General features: G+C 37.1%; 1 protein-coding gene across 1 annotated transcript; it reads left to right on the top strand.

Annotated features, from left to right (window-relative positions):
- The first annotated feature begins 92 nt into the window (after window positions 1-92).
- SLC39A6 (solute carrier family 39 member 6) lies at window positions 93-21428 on the top strand. Its single transcript, XM_081262625.1, has 10 exons — window positions 93-235; window positions 2803-3528; window positions 4907-5090; window positions 5875-6044; window positions 7293-7511; window positions 12614-12719; window positions 15872-16249; window positions 17773-17853; window positions 19015-19205; window positions 19990-21428. The coding sequence occupies exons 2-10, from the start codon at window positions 2812-2814 to the stop codon at window positions 20140-20142; spliced, it is 2199 nt and encodes a 732-aa protein (XP_081118751.1). The 5' UTR covers window positions 93-235; window positions 2803-2811; the 3' UTR covers window positions 20143-21428.
- Window positions 21429-22115: the final 687 nt, after the last annotated feature.

Raw genomic sequence — 22115 nt, 5'->3', positions numbered from 1 at the left:
AATTACTGATTGTCCTGCTCCGGGGAGGCAGGGGCGCGGGGCGCTGCTTCCCAGTGGCTGCTCGGCGGTACCCGCAAACCGAGGGGCCGCCGGGCCGATGAGACTGTCGCTTCTTTGTGCCCTGTAAAGGTGCTGGGAGAGATAAGCACGGGTCGGTTCCCATCTTTTCGAACCGCCCGCGTAGAACCGAACCGGCGCGAGGGCCCGGGCGGTGGGACTGCGAGGCCGCCGAGAGGTGAGTCCGTCAAGTTCTAGAGTGAGGCGGCAGGAAGGGAGCCCTGCAGGCGGGGGATTAACAAAGACAGGGTCCTGGGGCCAGGCAGCGGGACCGTAGAGAAGGGATGCTGGAGGGAGCCCGCCAGGAGCACCTGGAGAGCGGGTCTTCCCAGCTTAGGGTGGGAAGATGGGCATCGGGGTCCAGCGGAGGACTTTCTGAGGAGATGGTCTGTACTTTTCATTCTGTCACGGGAGGTGCGTTCGAGGAGCTCCCGGAGAGCGGGGGAAACCTCGACTCAGGACAATTGGGGACCTGGGCATTCTCGATGGAAAAGAATTTCAGCACGCGCCGGGACACAAATTTGTTTAAGAAAGCAGGTAAACATTCAAAGGAGAATGCCGGGCGGTCTGGAGAGGGAGGGGCGCGGTTTTGGGGTTCCCTGCCCCTCTTTTAAAGGAAACTTGGTAAGGGGTGAGCTTGAGAAGGTATATAGGGATGACATCAGGCTGGTGATCACAAGACCAGCTTCCGATGGTGCGGTCGTTTTCGGGATCCTTAGGCCGTCGCGATCTCCATTATCTGATCAGTTATTCTGGTCAGATAATTTGGTTGGAAAGCCCCCAAATTATAGGTTCCTTAAAATATCATGCCCCTCTTTGATTAACCTGTTTATTGCACAGGCTAATTTAACAGTGATTTTCATAAGCGTGTGAATTTATGATTACTCTCAGATTTATAGATTTCCCAGAAATTTGGGAGTGACAGAGTTGGGAGAGTGATAGGCCTGGCAAGGTATGCAAAACTTTAAATTACAATTTTATTTTTCTTAGCCTTCCTTTTTTGTCTTCTTTCTATATATTTTTTTATTCTGTCATACCCCTGTCCCATAAGAAGTATTGACTTTTTAAAAAATAAAAGCCCTAAGAAACAAAGCATTGTGCCTCTTTTTCTGTTGTCACCACTCACCATTTTTTTCAAGGCCATTTCCTTTGGCTTTCTTTTTCCCTCCAACACAAGCAACTTGCTCTGGAGAAGATCAGAGATGGGTCTGAGGCTGCCCTCCCATTCTCCTTGGAGGAAAGCAAGAAGCTGCCTGGAGCTGCCTCTGTTCTTGTCCCCACCCATCCCTCACCTGGCCCCTCACTGGTTTGCCTCCCTCTACCCCTCTCTGTTTTGTTGGAATGATTTCTTAATAGTTCTCTTTTGCCTGTTAGGTGAATTCTCAAAATTTCTGCCCCTGAAGCTTCAGGAGTATAGTTCTACCCTACTTATACCACTGCTCCCAGGATGGTAATCAGCACTTGGGCAACACATGAGTTTAACAAGTACTGCCACATCATTCATTTGTGTTTTCCTCATTCAGCTTGCAAAATAGGTATCATAGGCTTTTCAGATGAGGTCATGAATGTGAGAGTTGGTCCAAAATAGAATAGCTGGTTGCCCCTTGCTTTTGTTTAGTGAAACTCCCTCTTTGGGTCTTTTGCGGGGACATGGGTTTGGCCACCACTTTCCATTGGTCCTGAACATTTGCTGGGTCCTGAACTGAGGATACCTTCCTCTGCTTTTTAAGCCCCAACTCACATTCTAAATCCTCTTGGGGGAATAGTGTTTGTGTTCTAAATACTATTATGAGAATGAGTAATAGTTTATGATAAAACTTTCACTGGTTTGTAGCAATATAAGAATAAGATAGTGAGTTTTTCATGGAGTTTAATTTATTTAAAGAGCTCTTATGCAGTCATTTAAAAGAATCAGGGTAATCTGTGTATACTAACATGACATGTCTAATTCATTGTTGAGTGGTAGGGAGAAAGATTTCATTTGTATGTTTAAAGTACACATTTATTTGAGTATGGCTATAAAATATCATGAAAACACACAAAAAAATGGTAAAATTAAGTACCTTTGAGGTGTAGGATAGGGAAAGGGACCTTAAATGAATTTATGTGTAAGGAGACTATTATCAGTTTAAGAAAATTTTTAAATGTGAATTCTTTTTTTCTTAATAACTTCATTTTGTTTATTTAGTTTAGTTTTTTTTTTTAATGTGGTATTGGGGTTCAAACTCAGTGCCTCACATGTGCTAAGCAAGCATTCTACCACTGATCCACAACCCCAGCCCTTAAATGTGAATTCTGAGATGATTATTCTACTTTGTGTGTGTGTTAAAAGAGTCTTTCATGAAATGGTGGTGTTGGTGGAGTTAGTTAAGTATGGTTTTGTTTTGAATTACTGTTCCCAGCACAATAAGTAGTTACCAGTATGGCTGTGGCTACAGGAATGTCTGAATTAGTTGCTGAATTAGTTGCCTGTTAGCACTAAGCTGTTCTCCACTTGCTTTGTGTGTTTTAACAATGCAAGAGGAGACCCTAGAACTCTAGTTCTCCATATCTTCACAGTACCTTGCACCACACTAATCATATTAAATGATTCTGTGTAAACCTTATATGATTAGACATTCATTTTCAAATGAGATCAGACATGTTTAAGGTTGTATGGCCATACATTGTACATTCATTTTCAGCATGAAATTTCAAATTGTTACAGGAGTGAGGTAGAGAGTTTTTCTTTTCTCTCTTTTCTAGGAAGGTGCAATGGCAAAGAATTTATCTGTGATCTTGGTCCTGATCTTAGCCCTTTCCGTCACAAATCTCCTTCAAGAACTAGAATCAGCAGCTGCTTTCTCTCAGACCACTGAGAAAATCAATCCAAACTGGGAATCTGGCATTAATGTTGACTTGGCATTTACCACACAGCAACATCATGTGCAACAGCTCTTCTACCGCTATGGGGAGAACAATTCCTTATCAGTTGAAGGGTTCAGAAAATTGCTTCAGAATATAGGCATAGATAAGATTAAAAGAATCCATATACACCATGACCACGAGCATCATCCTGACCACGACCGTCACTCTCACAGGAATCATGCTGCTTCCAGTAAAAATAATCGGAAAGCTCTTTGCCCAGACCATGACTCTGATGCTTCAAGTAAAGATCCTCGAAACAGCCAGGGAAAAGGATCTCACCGACCAGAACACACCGATGGTAGAAGAAATGTCAAGGAGAGCGTCAGTGCCAGTGTAGTGACCTCAACTGTGTATAACACTGTCTCTGAAGGGACTCACTTTTTGGAGACAGTAGAGACTCTGAAATCTGGAAAACTCCCCAAAGATGTAAGCAGTTCCACCCCACCCAGTATCACAGAAAAGACCTGGGTGGGCCGGCTGGCTAGTAGGAAAATCAATGAGTCTGTGAGTGAGCCCAGAAAGGGCTCTGTGTACTCTAGAAACATAAATGACAATACCCAAGAGGTAAGATAAATGCTACTCATTATTAAAACTGCTCATCTGATTGTCGCTGCTATTCTGTCTTATTTATAAGCAATGTAAAGTAAAAATAAAACAGATATCTATAAAAAGATATTTTGGGGTGGAGTCTTTTAAGATGAATATTATTAATGAAAAATAGCAGGGAGTGGGATGTCGTTTAGTGATAGAGTGTCTACCATGTTTGAGGCCCTGGGTTCAGTTCCTAGCACCATTTAAAAAAAGAAGAAGAAAATGGAGGGTTGAAAAAGTACAAGTTACAATCTGTGTTTTAGGGAAAAGTGTTGTTGAAAGGGGTTTAAGAACATCAGAGAGAAACTATGGTGCCTCCTTGACAGAAGAATCACAATGATTTATGAAATTAAGTAGTTACCAAGAATGTCCTTGGGCTGAGCAAGTGAAAGATCTCATCAGAAGGTTTTGAGTTTACATGATTTTTCTAAAATAGATTTTCAGACTCTTCATAATTCGCCTTGGCTGAGAGATGTCAAAAAAGAAAGAAAGAAAGAAGTACTTCATTCAAACCAGCATATAACTCTACCGTGTTTGGGAGAATCTCACTATTGCCAAAGTAATGCTGGTGATGAAGTTCATTCTGAGTAGGATTGGCCGAGAATTATGAGAGTTTGAAATGTCTTTATAGAAGATGAGAAACGGGTACTTTAGCCAGTTCTGAGTCCCTCTACCTCACCCCACTCCTTTGGTGGAGAGATTAAATGGCTCAGAGGAGATTCTCTTCAAACTGAGCTTGTCATCCAGTTAAATTGTTCAAAACATCTTCGTGCCTGTACAAGTTCATTTATTAACCAGCATTGCCCTCCACAAGCATAATCTGAATAATTTAATATTCTCATTGTAGAGCATTATTTTGCCAGGTATGTAGACAGAACTGAGCTAAGTTTTTGCAAGTAGGGTCATTGCTGGGAGAACAACATGTCTTGGGCTTGTTTGGACCAAGTAGGATAGCGTTTGTACTAAAATATATTTCTCAATCTCTAATGAACCCCATTTCGAAATTAAAGCTCATTTCCTTAATAGGTTTATACAATGAGTTAACAGGCTTGTGAATCTCCATTTATCCCCAAGCTTGTTCTACTTGAGGCTTTCTCACTAGGTGACTAGTGATGTAACTGCTTCTCCCAAGTAGGCAGAAGAGGGTAGCATATCACCATGTGACACAGGATCTCCACACACCTAGAGGCAAGTTCCAAAGTACTGAAAACAAAAGTTGATTTTAACTTGCACTGACTTAAACAAATAAAGAAATAGCTTTAATAAGGTAAAGGTAATGTTTTGTCAGAATGAATTTTCAGATTCTCTAAAGGTAGTATCTTTTGGTGACTCACTGCTTTGTTTCTTTCAGTGTTTCAATGCTTCAAAGCTGCTTACATCTCATGGCATGGGCATCCAAATTCCACTGAATGCCACTGAGTTCAACTATCTCTGCCCAGCCATCATCAATCAAATTGATGCTAGATCTTGTCTGATTCATACAACAAGTGAAAAGAAAGCTGAAATCCCTCCAAAGACCTATTCTTTACAAATAGGTAGAATTGCATTTTTTATGTAAAAAATAATTTCCAGTAGAGACATTTATGTTGTTCTTATATTTGCATCTATTCATTCTTTAACACATTTCTACCTGTATCATTTTAGTTGTTCTCTGCCCCTATATGTGAAGAAAGCGAGTATGTTAATCTCCCTCTAAAAAAAAAGAAAGAAAGAAAACTTAGATGATGATTTTTTGGAAATCATCCCACAGGAGATATCAGGATCATCTCAAATTTGGGCTTTTTAAATATCATGATTTACTATGTAGGGGGGAAATCAGTTTATCTCTTCTGCTTAGGAACCTAGTTCTTGGTAAATAAAATTAAGATAAGCCATATTGTAATGTAGGTTCACATTGTTCAAAAGCAATAATGGGGAAGAAATAATTGCCTTATTTACTGGCGAAATCACTGAGTTCCCTGTTTTCTTCTCTTTGTCTGCCCAACTCCAACCTTCTTAACTTAGCTGTTATGGATAATGGGAATCCAAAAGCTTGAGCTAGCATTCATCCTTGGTAATGCTTTTTTCCTCCTTCTATCCCCACTTGAAGCGTTTCCACTAGGCTTATTCCCCTCACCTGGAGGGTTCTTAATTACCAGCCAGCTTGTTCCTTTGAGCAGTCAGTGTTTTTTTGGTTATGGTGCTATTGCCACAGTCTTTTTTGCACTGAATTTTTGTATCTTTATAACTTTTGTTTTTCAGTGTTGCTTTATGTCATTCTCCAAAGGTCTCCATTTAGAAGTTTATTGACTATGTTTTTCTTTTGCTCTGTTACAACAGCCTGGGTTGGTGGCTTTATAGCCATTTCCATCATCAGTTTCCTATCTTTGCTGGGGGTTATCTTGGTGCCTCTCATGAATCGAGTGTTTTTCAAATTTCTCCTAAGTTTCCTTGTGGCATTGGCCGTTGGGACTTTGAGTGGCGATGCTTTATTACACCTTCTTCCACACGTAAGTACAGTAATTTGTTCTACCAATGTGTTTTTATTCAGTATTGAAAATATTTGTGTATATTTGGTTTATATTAGAATTCTTTGTATCATTACATATAAAATGTTAGAAATTTGATTTAGAGAATTTAGTTTTAAAATATATTTGGTAACTGAAATATACATTTTTGTCTAGACTTTAATACTTGTTTTTTCTTTTCTTTATAAGGAAATCTGCTAAATATGGACTTAATTTTTTGAACCTACTTAATTTTAAAAAAATTCTGCTCAGATATTAGTACTGTGACAGACTGTAATGATGGATGAGAATTAATCTGTTTATGTAATAGCCACACAAATAAAATACATGACCTTTATGTTCCCAAGAAACCTAGAGGTTTTCTTCAGAATTGAATTTATTTATTTATTTATTTTTAGAACTCCACACTTTATAACATGAGTGAATTCTTAAGTAAAGCAAGTTTGGTAAAGTGAGTTTATTTGTCCATTAAATATTTGGGATAAGTTTCAGGCCAAAAATATTTGGATCTCACTTTTTAAATTTCCCTTAGAGATTTTTCAGGTAAATAGGAAAATGAAATCATTCCATTCCTAGAACATACAAAATTCATATTATATTCAATAGTGAAAGAAAACTATTTTGCTATGACAGGCTCTCTGACAACCAGATGACAGATGTTCAGGAATACATGCTACACGATGTAGCCCTGGCATGGGGTGTCCCTGTGGCCTCAGTTGTGTGCTCCACATCGGGTTCCCTCACACGTAGTAGCAATAGCTTGTTATTACTCCACTCAGCTTTGGCTCCTGGGTCAGTGAACCTGAATCTCAGATATCTGCCAGGACCATCACTACACACAGACTAGATTCTTACAAGGCCATTCTAGTGACCCCATTATGAACCTCTCAGTTGGAAGTATAAGCAGTAGATACAATGACTTATTAAATATAGCATTTCCCTGTTAATTGTGCTTATGGCAACTTGTCAAACATTGAGAATACTCCCTATCTATATTATGAGGATTTCTGGGGAATGTATCTGTCTTTACACTAAACAGATCCACTACTCTATTAAATGCATGGTACATAACATACTTGGGCATTTCATTTTTACTGTCCCTTCAACTATGAAGTACCCCATTAATTGCCTAATTCTAAATGATTTCAAATTTGACCCTACTACCCAACCAATTTTTCTGACATTTATGACACTAATGAATTTACAAATTACATATCATTTTGCTTTTAGTCTCATGCAAGTCACCATCATAGTCATAGCCATGAAGAACCAGCAATGGAAATGAAAAGAGGTCCACTTTTCAGTCATCTGTCTTCTCAAAACATAGAAGAAAGTACCTATTTTGATTCTACATGGAAAGGTCTGACGGCTCTAGGAGGCTTGTATTTCATGTTTCTTGTTGAACACGTACTTACATTGATTAAGCAATTTAAAGATAAGAAGAAAAAGGTAAGAAAATGCATACTGAGTACTCACTGCATCAGACATTCAGTTAGAGTAGCACTCTAACTAGATTGTTAGAGTATCTCATGAAGGGTATATGATCATTGCTCAAGAGGGGTTCTATACCTTCAAGGTACTTTTTATTCCTGAGGACATTCCTGTAGAGCAGTTCTGTATTTTTTATTTAATTTATATTTTAGTTGTAGTTGGACACAATGCCTTTATTTTTTTATTTTTACGTGGTACTGAGGGCCACACACATGCTAGGCGAGAACTCTACCCCTGAGCCACAACCCTAGCCCCAGTTCTGTATCTTGATAATCCTGGAGTTTTCTATCTTCACTGTTCCTTGTAATTCATGGGAAAATAAGAAAGGCAACGATAAGCATTCACATAAATTACCAAACACAAAGCACAAGCTGGATTTTCAAGACTAGAAGTGTTACAAATACTTACAGGTGTTTATGATTAACTATTGTGTTTAATTTTAAGTTATTTACCCAGTAGCTGATTGTTCTCTTTAAAAAGGTATGTGACTTTCACAGGCTTGCTCTTTGCAAATTAGACCATGAAATAGTATGAAGCCAAGTTAAGTTTTTTATTTCTGGCAAAAATACCTTTTGAGTCCTTTAAGGTGATCTGCCTTTCTATCTGATGTGGTCAGGCAAGTCAGTTGAAAGATTATTGGAAGGGACTCTTAAAGTGATGAGTGCACATCCCAGACACATTAATTTAACAAAATATCTACACTCATTTGATGTTGATCAGGATTTTCTTTGAGTTGAAGTTTTGTATTATATGTCATATATGTTTTTAAAATAACCATGCAACATTTCATGTACAATTTCCCATTTTAGTTTCTGTAAAATTGAAGAAGAGGTTACAAACTTGTAAAGCTATTCTAAATATAGAATCTAGATCTTGGAAATTTTAAATATTTTATACAGTGGTTATCTTACATGATTTAATAGTTTTTGTTTTGTTTTGTTTTTAGCAACTTGTCTTTGAGTTTTTTAAAAGCATTCGACTTACATGTTCATAGAAGTAACTATTCTCACATCATGTCATAGATTGAGCAACATGTAATTAAATTGTGCAATTATAGTAACAAGTTTAACTGGCATGAAGAGGTTTGAAAACTAACACAGTTGATTCTTGCATTGAGCTCACTGTGGGAATCAAGTGCATGTGTGAACAGGAGAGCAGCCTCCTCCCTCCCATGAACATTTGCCCTTATGGATTTTGCATTTAGTGAAATCTCACATTGCAATTTTTGAACTTTTTTTTTTCTTTTTGTACCAGGTATTGAACCCAGGGACACTTAACCACTGAGCCACATCCCCAGCTCTTTTTTAAATTTTATTGAGAGATAGGGTCTTGCTAAGTTGCTTAGGTCCTCACTAAGTTGCTGAGGCTGGCTTTGAATCACAATCTTTCTGCCTTGGCCTTCTGAGCCACTGGGATTACAGGAGTGTGCCACTGCACCCAGCCTTAAACCTTCTCTTTAGTAGACTTAAATTTGGAGGGAAGAAGTACTAATAAGAATAGCTTCCAGGCTGGGGTGGTAGCTCGGTGATAGAGCACTTGCCCTGTATGAGTGAGGCCCTGGGTTTGATCCTTAGCACAGCATAAAAATAAATAAATAAAATAAAGATATTGTTTCCATCTGAAATATACAACTAAAAAAAAATACTTAAAAAAAAAAGTGAATTGCTTCCTCACTGCCCCTCACCCCCAACCTTGTTTCTGGGGATTTAACCAAGGGGCACTTTACCACTGAGCTACATCCTCAGCACTTTTGTTTTTTATTTTGAGACAGGGTCTCACCAAGTTGTTTACAGCCTTGCTAACTTGCTGAGGCTGGCCGTGAACTTGGGATCCTCCTGTCTCAGCCTCCTGAACCACTGGGATTACATGTATGCACCACCATACCCATCAATTTATTCATTTTTAATCTAGGAAGTAATCTTCCATGTTCCCCTTTCCCAGTTTCTTTACCAGTCTGGCTTGAATATATACTATCTCCAAGCTGGGGTTGTAGCTCAGCCTTTGCCTCACTCATAAGAGTCACTGGGTTTGGTCCTCAGCACCACATAAAAATAAAGAAAGAAAGGTATTGTGTCTTATCTACAGCTAAAAATATTTTTCAAAAATTACTATCTCCTAGTATATAAGCATTCGGGGGCAGCAAGTAAGTGTAATTTCTAGACACAGTCTTTCCATGGGAGTCTTACAAACATATATTCTCTTCCTTGGTTAGAATATGTTGAGTTTATTTTTGGTCAAGGACATCCAAATGTTAGTGGTTGATACTTAATACCAATCTTGTTCCCTCAAAAAGAAAAAAAAAACTCATTAAATGGTGAATGTTGAGAGTTCTTCAGTACCATAATAGGGCATTTTACTTGGAATTTTCCTTCAGAAAGCCAAGCTATGCTCCTGGGAGATTCTATATTGCATAATTTTAAGTCAGTCTGAAATCTCTAGCTCATACTAGATATATATTTATATAGTTGGACCCTCATAAGAGTTCATCTTTAAACTTACGTGCTACCAGGGAATCATTTGTGACATCCCTCTCTTCCCCATACCCAGCCAGTTTTTATTAAATAAATAAGTTCATGGTATTTCCATTTCTCCCCTTCTTCCTTGCAGTCATTCTAATCTAGGCCTAATTATCTCTAACCTTAGTGACAGCTATTACCTCCTAACTAACCTGTGCACATGATTTTTACTTCCTCCTCTCCCAATCCAGTTTTCACAGAGCTGGCAGTGATTTGTTTAAATGAAAAGATGATGAGAGCTGGGTGTCGTGGCACACACCTATAATCCAAGGGGCTTGGGAGGCTGAGACAGGAGGATCATGAGTTCAAAGCCAGCCTTGGCAAAAGCGAGGTGCTAAGCAACTCAGTGAGACCCTATCTCTAAATAAAATACAAAATAGGGCTGGGGATGTGGCTCAGTGGTTGAATGCCTCTGAGTTCAATCCCCGGTACCCACACACACACACACACAAAAAAAAAAAAAGATGATGAGATTATACACCACTATTTAAAATCCTTCTGTGACTTCCCATTTCCTTGTGGACAAAGGCCACCACTCTTTTTCTTTTCTTTTTTTTTTTTTAATATCTTTATTTTTTTATTTACTTTTTTTTTTTAAGTGGTGCTGAGGATCAAACCCAGGGCCTCATGCATTCTAAGCAAGCACTCTACCACTGAGCCACAACCCCAGCCCCAGGCTACCACTTTTAACATGGTTTGCATCGTCTGAACTACTTCTGTTGCCTCAACCTTGTCCCTAGCCACCCTCTCTCTGGCCTACCAGGCCCCAGCCACCTTGTACCTTTAGTTCCAGGATGATGCTGGCCCCTTGATGCTTCAGAGCCTCTCCTCATTTTTCGCCTTGCATGGAATACTGCCTACTCCACCCTTCCCTGGCAAACTCCTTATCCCTAAGTCTTAGTGCAATCATCATACTTTTTCAAAAGCTTGTCCTGAAACTTATGTAGGTCTTGTTATGATAGCCTCTAATAACACCCTGTTTTTCTTTTGTAAAATGTAACAAAGATTGCAAGCAAAAAATTATATAATTATCTGTGTAACATCCCCTCCCTATGGATGATAAGCCCCATGACAACAGAAACTATCTTGTTTTATGTTGAGCTGTCATTATTTAGTACAGAAATATTTATAAGTTGTTAATACTTAAGGAATAAAAGAATTTGTTAAGCTCTAAGTTCTAAAGTCATTGTTCAATGAGAAATAAAGCACCAACAAAAATTATTTAAGATACCCTTAATTCACTCCATAAATATGTGCAATTACTATTTGTCAATCAAAAAGTAACTTTGATTTAAAGTTTTAAATCAAACTTTAAAAAATGTCTTGAATTTGGTCTGGGGCTGTAGCTCAGCAGCAGAGTGCTTGCCTAGCATGTGTGAGACACTGGGTTTGATCCTTAGCAATGCATAAAAAAATAAATAAAAATCCATCCACAACTACAAAAAAAAAAAAATTTCTTTTCAAATATCCTGAATTTGGGCTTTGATTTAGCTTAGTTAGTAGAGTGCTTGCCTCGCATGCATAAGGCCCTGGGTTCAATCCCCAGCACCAAAAAAAAAAAAAAAAAAATCTTGATTTCATTTATTTTCGCAAATATCTAAGTACTTTCTCTGAGGCACCATGATAGGGATAAATATAAAGTTTGGTCTATGTTTGTTTAAAAACTCTTGTAACCTAAGAATGTATAGATATCTTACATGCTGTTAAACCTAAAGTATAACCTCAGTTTTGGTGGCAATTGTTTAAGTCATACTCAGAGGTAGTACAAAAAAGAAATTCACTATTTGTATGATAATTTTCATCATTTTAAATATTCTGCATAAGTAGGTAATACACAGATACCATTGTCAGTGTGACCTTTATATAATATAAATGTTGCTTTGACTCAAGGACAATCTCTCAAACACAGTATTTGGGGTGGTTAAAAAAAAAGGCCTAGTGATAATTTCAAGGCTGTGACAAAGACTTGTTTAAAAAGAGAAAACATGTTAATGGTGTTTTGATAGGAAAAGTATTTTAGTATAGTTTTTCAGTTATGAAAACTGTGAGAAGTATGGGGTTTCCATGCCTAGTTGGGTAGCAGATCATCTAGTACCTGAGGGATATGCCTCTAACTGGTTCTAAATTAATAACCTAAGGTAGAGTTTCTGTTTTAATGTGGGGATGAATCACTTGGGGATCTAATTAGAATCCAAATTCTGACTCATCAGTTCTAGGCTGTGGCCTAAGAGTGTGCCTTTCTGCCACGTTCCCAGGGGATGATGTGCTGCTTGTGTAAGACCACAGCTAGAGTAGATAATCTAGGAGGCATTCAGTATTAGTTTCAAGAGGATTAATGTGTGATTTTCCTACATCTCATATTACTGAGGCATTCTTTAATTTTCTGACAGCTACCGTACCTAAGATTCACTAGTAAGTACTATGCAAATCATTACAGGCCCTGTACTTAGATGGCTTTCATTCTGGTAGAAATGTGTTAATTGTATTGTCTTTTCCTATATCAAATCAAGTATTTCAAAGTATTGCTTTTCCTTACTATTTTAGAATCAAAAAAAACCTGAAAATGACGATGACGTGGAGATTAAGAAGCAGTTGTCCAAGTATGAATCTCAACTTTCAACAAATGAGGAGAAAGTAGATACAGATGATCGTAAGTCCCTATGAGTGAATCTGAGGGCCAGGAACAAGGCAGAGTGGGTTGCACTGGGATTTGTAGGCAACTCAGACTATTTGAAAGAGGTGTGATTATATTCTTTTTTTTTTTTTTTTTTTTTTAATATCTCATACTTTTAAAATTTTTCAATTAGTAAGTTGTTTCTGTGTATATTTACATTTCTTTTTCTGTATTTTTTTGGTGGGGAGATGGTTTGTTGGGAATAGAACCCAAGGCTTCATGCATGCTAAGTACACATTTTACCACCTAGCTACATCCCCAATCCCTACAGGTTTTTATTTTGAGATCAGTTCAGACTTATAGAAACAATTTAAGGGCTAGGGTTGTGGCTCTGTGGTAGAGCACTTGCCTAGCATGAGTGAGGCACTGGGTTCGATTCTCAGCACCACATATAAATAAAGGTCCATTAACAACTAAAAAATATATACTTTAAAAAAAGAAAAAGAAAAGAAACAATTTGAAAATAATAGAAAGAATTCTAATATCCCCTTCCCTATTTTAGATTCCTTGTTTACTTATTGATTACATATTTGGTTTTTGTTGTTTGTTGCACTAGGGATTGAACCCAGGACCAATCTAGTACATGCTAGGAGCCACTCCATCCCCAGCCCTATTTATTTATTAAATTTATTTGTCATTCACTCTGTTTCTGTCTATATACACATACACACATTTTTTTGTCCTGAACTACTTTGAGAATAAGTTGTGGATGTGACACTTCTTTGCCTCTAAATATTCCGGAGTATGTCTCCTATGAAAAAGGACATTTTGTTTATAACCACAGTTCAATTCACTTATCAAAATCAGGAGATTTCTGGGTTGGGGTTGTGGCTCAGTGGTAGAGCACACGCCTAGCATGTGCAAGGCCCTGGGTTCAATCCTCAGCACAACATAAAAATAAATAAGAAATAAAGGTATTGTGTCCAACTACAACTAAAAGAAAATATTTTTTTAAAAAATCAGTAGATTTCTGTTGGTGCAATGTCATTCTATAGTCTATACAACTTGTTCTGTTCTTTTTTTTTTTTTTTTTTTCCAGTTATCTTAATTTCTGGAAAAAAATGGTCCAGAATACAATTCAGAATCAAATGTTCCATTTAATTGCTTCTCATTTTGAGTTTGTCTAATGTCTTTTAATGATTAAATGATGAGTTTGGGCAGGAAGTACAACTAAGGGTGTTGTACCCTTTGTAGTAACATGATGTGCCACCCAATATGATGCTTTGTCGCTTCCACAAAGGGTGTTGTACCCTTTTTAGTAACATGATGTGCTGCCCAATATGAAGCTCTGTCACTTATAGGTGGTGCTAATTTTGATCACTTGGCTCAGGTTCTGTCTCCCATCTTTCTCTACTGTAAAGTTACTATTTTTCTGTAATGACTGTTGGTTTGGCATTTTTGTTGGACACTGTTAAGATTCATACATATGTAAATTGTAAATGGACATAGTACCTTAATTTTTTTTATTTTCATTTATTTACTTATTTTTTAGTTGTAGTTGGACGCAATACCTTTATTTATTTATTTATTTATTTTTATGTGGTGCTGAGGATCGAACCCAGTGCCTTACATGTGCTAGGCAAGCGCTCTTCACCGAGCCATAACCCCAGCCCCAAGATTCATAGTTTAAATCAAACTCCTTTGAAGTCCTATCATGCCCTTCATCTCTCTCATTGTTCAACTCTGCTCCAGCCTCATGTCCTTTTTTTCTTACAGTGAGCACAGGAGGTTTGTCTCAGGGCCTTGCACTCACTGTTCCTTCAGCTTGAATGCCCTTCTCCCAGATTTTCATATAAATTCCTCTTATCCTTTAAAAGCTCAGATGCCTCCACCTCAAAGGCTTTCCTCATCGCTCAAATACAGATCTTCCAATCACTCTCTTTCATGTTACCCTTTACTAATTTGTACTTACCAGTGCCTCAGATTACTTGTTTGTACAAGTACTTCCTAGCTAAGTGGCTCTTTCCCCACAAATACTTAAGTTTCTTGAAGGCAGGTATTTCTGTTATCTTCAATCTATCCCCAGGGCCAAAATGCTCAGCATGACAAGGTGCTCAGTGGATACTGACTGACTACAGGATCAAAAACTTCTGTTGTTACTACTGCCTGTCTGTAAGGCTTTCTGTTCACCCTAAATTTTCCAACATGCTGGGGTTTTTTTCTCCTAAAGATCAAGATAAACGCTTTCACTCTTCTTTCTGAAGCTATTCTCTCAAATTTTTGAATGGAGTTCAGTGAAATGTATAATAATGGGAGGAAGTAGCTACTCAAGAATTGGACCAAGGGGTTAGGGATGCCTTCAAGAAAATTGATTATAGGATAAAGAAAAACTGATTCTAGAATAAATAAAGAACAACTTTATTGTTGGTATTTGCTTTTCTTTGCCCACATAATAAATGCTTCTTGGTGATGGTGAAATAATTCAGATTATTTTGTTTTTCCTTGAATTTTATTATTTAAAAAAGAAGTCAGATGACAGGATTGTGCATATTTTTTTATTTCACAGTATTTTTCTAAAAAAAAATTTTCTAAAATATATTTTAAGGGCTGGGGATGTGGCTCAAGCGGTAGCGCGCTCGCCTGGCATGCGTGCAGCCCGGGTTTGATCCTCAGCACCATATACAAACAAAGATGTTGTGTCTGCTGAAAACTTAAATAAATAAATAAATAAATAAATAAATAAATAAATAAATAAATAAAATATATTTTAAATATCTTACAATATATTTTTCAAAAATAATTACGTGATTCTTTTATAATCAGAAAAATTCATCTTTTTTAACTTTTATTTATTTATATGTGGTGCTACGGATCAAAATGATCAGAAAAATTTTATCTTTTAACCTCTAGGGAGGCAGAAGAAATTAAAGGACAATGAAGAAATAGCTGTTGAAGGTTAATGTTTGAATACATTAATTTGTTAAATCATTCAGTTTCTAAAATTCATTGAGATCTGTTAATCTCTTTTACCAACAAATACGTATGCTTAGGTCAGTAGGTGTAGGAGAGTTATCATGTTTTAAGATCATTTGTTGACCTTAATTGTCAGTGGTAATGTCTGAAATGTAATCAAGTGCATTAATGAAATCTTCTGACTTTGTCCCAATATCCTTTGTGTTGATTCCTAGGACCTGAAGGCTATTTACGAGCGGACTCACAAGAGCCCTCCCACTTTGATTCTCAGCAGCCAGCAATCTTGGAAGAAGAAGAGGTCATGATAGCTCATGCTCATCCTCAGGAAGTCTACAATGAATATGTACCCAGAGGGTGCAAAAACAAATGCCATTCACATTTCCATGATACACTGGGCCAGTCAGATGACCTCATTCACCATCATCATGACTATCATCATATTCTCCATCACCATCACCACCAAAACCATCACCCCCACAGTCACAGTCAGCGCTACTCTCGGGAGGAGCTGAAAGATGCTGGCATTGCCACGTTGGCTTGGATGGTGATAATGGGGGATGGCCTGCACAACTTCAGCGATGGCCTAGCAATTGGTATACAACTATATATTGGTTCCTTGTTGATTGACTCAGAAAATGTTACATTAAACAAATTGAACAAAAAAATAGCTTAGTTTTGGGCTGGGACTGTGGCTCAGTGGTAGCACACTTGCCTGGCATGTGTAAGGCACTGGGTTCGATTCTCAGCACCACATATAAATAAATAAAATAAAGATCTAAGAAAAAAAATTAAAAGAAAGTAGATCTTGCCATTTAAAAAAAAATAGGTTAGTTTAGATGAGGATATTAATGGTTTCCAAAATGATCAAAGATTTTCTCCCCTTTGGATACTTTGACAATGAAGTACTTAATAAATATTAGCCAGAACTAAGTGCTAGAAACTGTGCCTAGCCTGTTGCATAAATTGGAACCATCAAAAGTTCTTCACTAAAAAGGTCTTAACATCAGGCTAGAACTTGTAGGGAGCATGTGGGATGTTTTTCTCCCTCATACATTGAAGTTCCTTTATAAGTAATAAAATCTATGCTTATTAAGGTAAAATCTTTTCCATCTTTTCTTTTATGCTAAAGGAATCTTCATGTATCTGATAAGTCCAGTTACCAATATATCCAAAGAAGAATTGCAGAATTTTTGTATTAAGCTGTTACACCACAATTGGTAGATAATAAAATGTTTATAAATGTTCGTAATCTAGAAGGAATCATAAAAGTAATTACAGGGCTGGGGATGTGGCTCAAGCGGTAGCGCGCTCGCCTGGCATGCGTGCGGCCCGGGTTTGATCCTCAGCACCACATACAAACAAAGATGTTGTGTCCGCCAAAAACTAAAAAATAAATATTAAAATTCTCTCCCTCTCTCTCTCTCACTCTATCTTTAAAAAAAATAAAATAAAAGTAATTACAGATTAGACCACTGAAGTCTGGATAGGTGACACTTGCCCAAGGAGACAGTGCTGTTTTATAGCCAGACCAAGAGGAACCTGGGCTCTGGATACTCTGGAGTCTGTTGTGCTTCCTTCAACAAACTGTTGCATGTGATGTAAGCAGACAAAGGACTAATGTCCAAATGCATAGTCGTGGTTGATAACTGATCAGTTGTATAATATGTTGGCTTTGTTAAGGGGGATAGCAATTTGAGTCTCCTTGTGAGATAATGAAATAATGAATATAAACAAGTCTAATTATATAGTGAATTCCTGAGTGATGTCAGTGAAACATTTACACCCTTGATAGCGTTTTTCTTCCAAACCTTTTAGATCAGCTTATTTTATATTCCTGACTGAGTGTTTTATGTAGTAGCAGTTACTTCTCAGGTTTAAAAGATCCTCTCTTTCTAAGGCATAGTTGAACCTTCCCTTCTCTGTCATACTTGTTTGTGCTCCTCTGGGTATTTTAGACCCACTGAAATGTAATCTTAGATTTCTTATTAAGAAGATAGTAGGGTAGGAAGGTTGTACAGCCAAAATATAATTTATTTCTTTTACCCCACTTTAGGTGCCAGTATTAAAAGACACACAAACCCATGTGGCAATTTTCTTCTGGTTGATTTTTATACAGGTGCTGCTTTCACTGAAGGCTTGTCAAGTGGTTTAAGTACTTCTGTTGCTGTGTTTTGTCATGAGTTGCCTCATGAGTTAGGTAAGAAGAGGACCATGTAAACTCTATTTGCCGTAGGAGTAAAATGTCTTCGTGTTGCTGGATTTTGCTGATGAGCTTTCCAGCAGGCTTCTTCTTAACTTCCATCCTTTCCCATAAGTTTACTAACCCAGTCAGCTTTCCTTTCTTCCTTGGCCACGTTTGTTTTCAGGCTGAATCCTACAGGTACACAGTTGCCTGTGTGGGTATGCCAAAGAGGTACCTGATTACCCTCTTCCTCTACCAAATATTTTTCTATGTCATGTACTGGTGACATCAGTGAACTGTCTTCATACACACACTGTGAATGAAACTATAGCATACAAAGGAATCATCTTCCATTAACGAGGGAAGTTGGGAAAGAGCATCTTACTATAGCTGAAAAAAGAGGGAATTGATGAGATTTGGTGGGGGGCTTTAGTTTTGTTTTGTGTTGAGACAGGATCTAAGTTTCTGAGACTGGACTTAAACTTGTGATCCTCCTAATTCAGCCTCCCAAGTTGCTAGAATTATAGGCCTGCACCACCATGCTTGGCTAATGAGTTGTATTTTAAATAATATTCTTTGTCATTGGTAATTGAAACCTTCATAGTTATTTTGGATCCCAGTTTGTGTTCTAGTTTTTCTTCTTGTGGTCACATTCATTCGCGTACCCCTGATAACATTTTCTGTTTTGTTTCTTGGCCTGTGTTCAACTATTCGACTCATAAGCCTCAATATCTCACTTGTGTTCCATATTCTAGATCCGTCATGCCTCATGAGGCCTCTTTGAACTATTTCCATCTCTTTTTTGCCTTTTAAATTGTAACATTACACTCATTAGCTCATAATTATATTGTGCTTTTATCTTTTGCTGATGATTTCATGTGTACTCTCCACCCTCTCCTCCCCCTTTGTTGCCAGTTCTAAGCTCCCTGAAGCAGAGCAAAAGCTCAATAGTCAGTAGATTCATGGTATTTATTCACTGACAAAAGTACAAGCCTCAAGAAAACTTTGGTTAAAGATTTTTTTAGTTTATAGAACTGTTAGGATGATTTCTAGTGATTAACTCTGCTCTAACGCTGGGTATTTCTTTCTTTCTCTCTAAATTGGAGAATTTTCTTAAATCAGAGAAGGTATCTTAAAAATGACTTTGCACTTACTTCATCCTATTTTCTATTAAAGGTGACTTTGCTGTTTTATTGAAGGCTGGCATGACCGTTAAGCAGGCTGTGCTTTACAACGCTTTGTCAGCCATGCTGGCCTATCTTGGGATGGCAACAGGAATTTTCATTGGTCATTATGCTGAAAATGTTTCCATGTGGATATTTGCACTTACTGCTGGCTTATTCATGTATGTCGCTCTGGTTGATATGGTAAGTTTTTAAGAAGTCAGACATTGAGTATTTAAATAAAAGAAATATTCAGTAAAAGTTCATTCACAAAAAGGTTTTATGTTAAATGCAGCAGTAATAAAAGATTCTAAATTTTTAAAAGTGGGATATAAAAATACAGATTCCTTTGAGTGATTGTTGATTAATTACAGGCACATTTTTATGCTACCTAATGTATATCCAGATACATATAAATACTCGCCCCTTCTGATATATCTTATTATAGTAGAATCTTGATATTAGGCACTGAATTGTCTATAGATTTGTAGGAAACCTAGAACAAGCCACATTGTTGGCATGCTGTGTGTATTTCAGAATGCTGAAAGTGTCCTTATTGTCAAAGGAGTTATATATTCTTTTGTCACCAAAGTTCACAATAAACAATCTCAGCCAATCTTATTGCTGAAACTTTATGTAGTGTAAGGTTTCCTGTCTCTGAACTCAGGTGAGCCACGCATTGTGTTTAGTTCAGATATGTAGGCAATCAATTGAAGCAGGACAATCAATATAGTTTTCTATTTCACAGTGGAGCAAACTGGACTAATAAGAATTTTCACTTGCTCAAAACACAATAATCATTGTAATTAAACTACTAGGAAGTGCTATTAACATTACCTAGAGTTAGTATGTATATTTTCATGAATTGCCCATAGTATATTCAACTACAAATAAAAGTTGGTATACTCTCCTAAAAAATTTTTGGAAAATTAATCTGTAGTTCTAAAAATTTAAATGTTGACTCTTATTTTCCCCCCCTCTCTTTAAGGTACCTGAGATGCTGCACAATGATGCTAGTGACCATGGATGTAGCCGTTGGGGCTATTTCTTTTTACAGAATGCTGGGATACTTTTGGGTTTTGGAATTATGTTACTTATTTCCATATTTGAACATAAAATTGTGTTTCGTATAAATTTCTAATTAGGATATGAATGCTAGAGTAGCTTAAAAAATATTGCTGTCAATAGTTTAAGTAGGTCATAGGAAGATGAGTTTGTGCTACAAAATGCAGCATTTAAAGCTAGTGGATTTTGTGATTTTTGTATTGAATATTGCCATTTGTTATGCTTATAAGGTCAGTTATGTTAATAACATAAAGGTATGGTTTAGCTGGACGTGGTGGCGCACGCCTGTAATCCTAGCAACTCAGGAGGCTGAAGCAGGAGGATCGCAAGTTCAAAGCCAGCCTCAGCAACTTAGCAAAGTCCTGAGCAACTTAGAGAGACCCTGTCTCAAAAAAAAAAAAAAAAAAAAAAAAAAAGGCTGGGGATATGGCTCAATGGCTAAGCCCCCTGGGTTCAATCCCTGGTACCAAGAAAAAATAAAAATAAAATAGAAGGTACGGTTTAATGTTTAAATTATTCTGTTTTGGAAATGTGTGCAAATCACCAATACTTCCAGTTTAGTGTATAAAAAAGAGACTTGGCATGACATGTTCTGTATATTTCAGGGAAAATGTTTTTAATGCTTTTTGTAGAACTTAATGTAACCAGTAATTCCTATACTGGATTTCAGGCCTCTGAAGAACTGTTGGTGTTAAGGAGTAAGAATGTACACAAATCCTAAGATACCTATTGATCTGTACTGAATTTAAGCTATGATGAGGAAGAAAAGAGAAGAATTTGAGAATTGAAGACTTGTTGATTTCCTACAAAAATCACAAAATTGGTTGTAATATTGAGCAAGTTTTAAAAGGCAAAAGTAGTATAGAGTTCATTCATACACATCTTTCCCAAAGTATTAACAATCCTGTAAAAACAGTGAGCACTTTTCATATGGTAACTTATTGTACATTGGTTTGTATAAATGAAGTCCAAATACATTTAATGAATTCAAGCAATATGTCACTTGACCAATAAATTGGATTTTTAACTATTTGTGTGGAGATATGCCAGATGAGTATTGTAATTTTATCACCAAAAGACTTGCTTATCACCAAGTTATATATCACCAAAAGCTATAATAATGATTGGTTATCTGGTTTTCCCAATGTCAGAGTATTAAACTTTGATCTATGTGAGGACATCAGAACCCATTCTAAGTGTAATTTGACTTCTTGGATTTCAAGAAGTACTTTGGTATCGTTCAGTGCTTCAGTGTTGTCATTGTGAGCAATTGTCCTTTTATATATGGTACTGTGGACATACCAGGGCCATCTGTGGCAATATCTAGATGTTTCTTTCCTACAAAATAAATTTTTCTTGTCAACTCAATATCAGATATCACATTTTCTTTATTCTGTTTTACTATCTTAACCATTTTTAAGTGTGTATTTCAGTAGTGTTGAATCTATTCACATTGTTGTGCATTGGACCTCCAGAATTTTTTTCATCTTGCAAAATATACTCTATACCCATCATCAAACAATAATTCCTCACCCTCCCACCCCAACCCTGGTAACTATCATTCTACTTTCTGTTTCTGTAAAATTGATAAATCTGGTTTTCTAAATTATAATCTAGATTATAGTATCTGGATTACTTATATATTATTTTAGGGGTAACCTTATTCTGGTTCTAAATTCTTTATCATAAATGGTATTTCAAAGACTATTGGTCCACAGTTTCTTCCCAGGTGTCCTTTTTTTTTTTTTTTTTTTTTTAACAGCCAGCCCGAAAAGATGAGAAAAAATAGGTTTTTAAGGTTTTTTTCGGTACTTGGGATTGAACCCAGTGCCACTTTACCACTAAGCCATGTCCCCAGACCTTTTTTTTTTTTACTTTTTACTTTGAGACAGGGTCTCATTAAGTTGCTGAGGGTCTGGCTGAATTACCAGACCTGACCTGAAACTTGTGATCGTTTTGCCCCAGCCTCCCAAGTCACTGCAATTAAAGGTGTGCACCACTACACCTGGCAAGAAGTATTATTTGTCTAAATTCTAATGAGAATCAACA

This window comes from Spermophilus citellus (assembly GCF_964194105.1).
Source record: "Spermophilus citellus genome assembly, chromosome: 12".
NCBI classification, from domain to species: Eukaryota; Metazoa; Chordata; class Mammalia; order Rodentia; family Sciuridae; genus Spermophilus; species Spermophilus citellus.
This window is presented reverse-complemented; position numbering and strand designations above follow the sequence as displayed.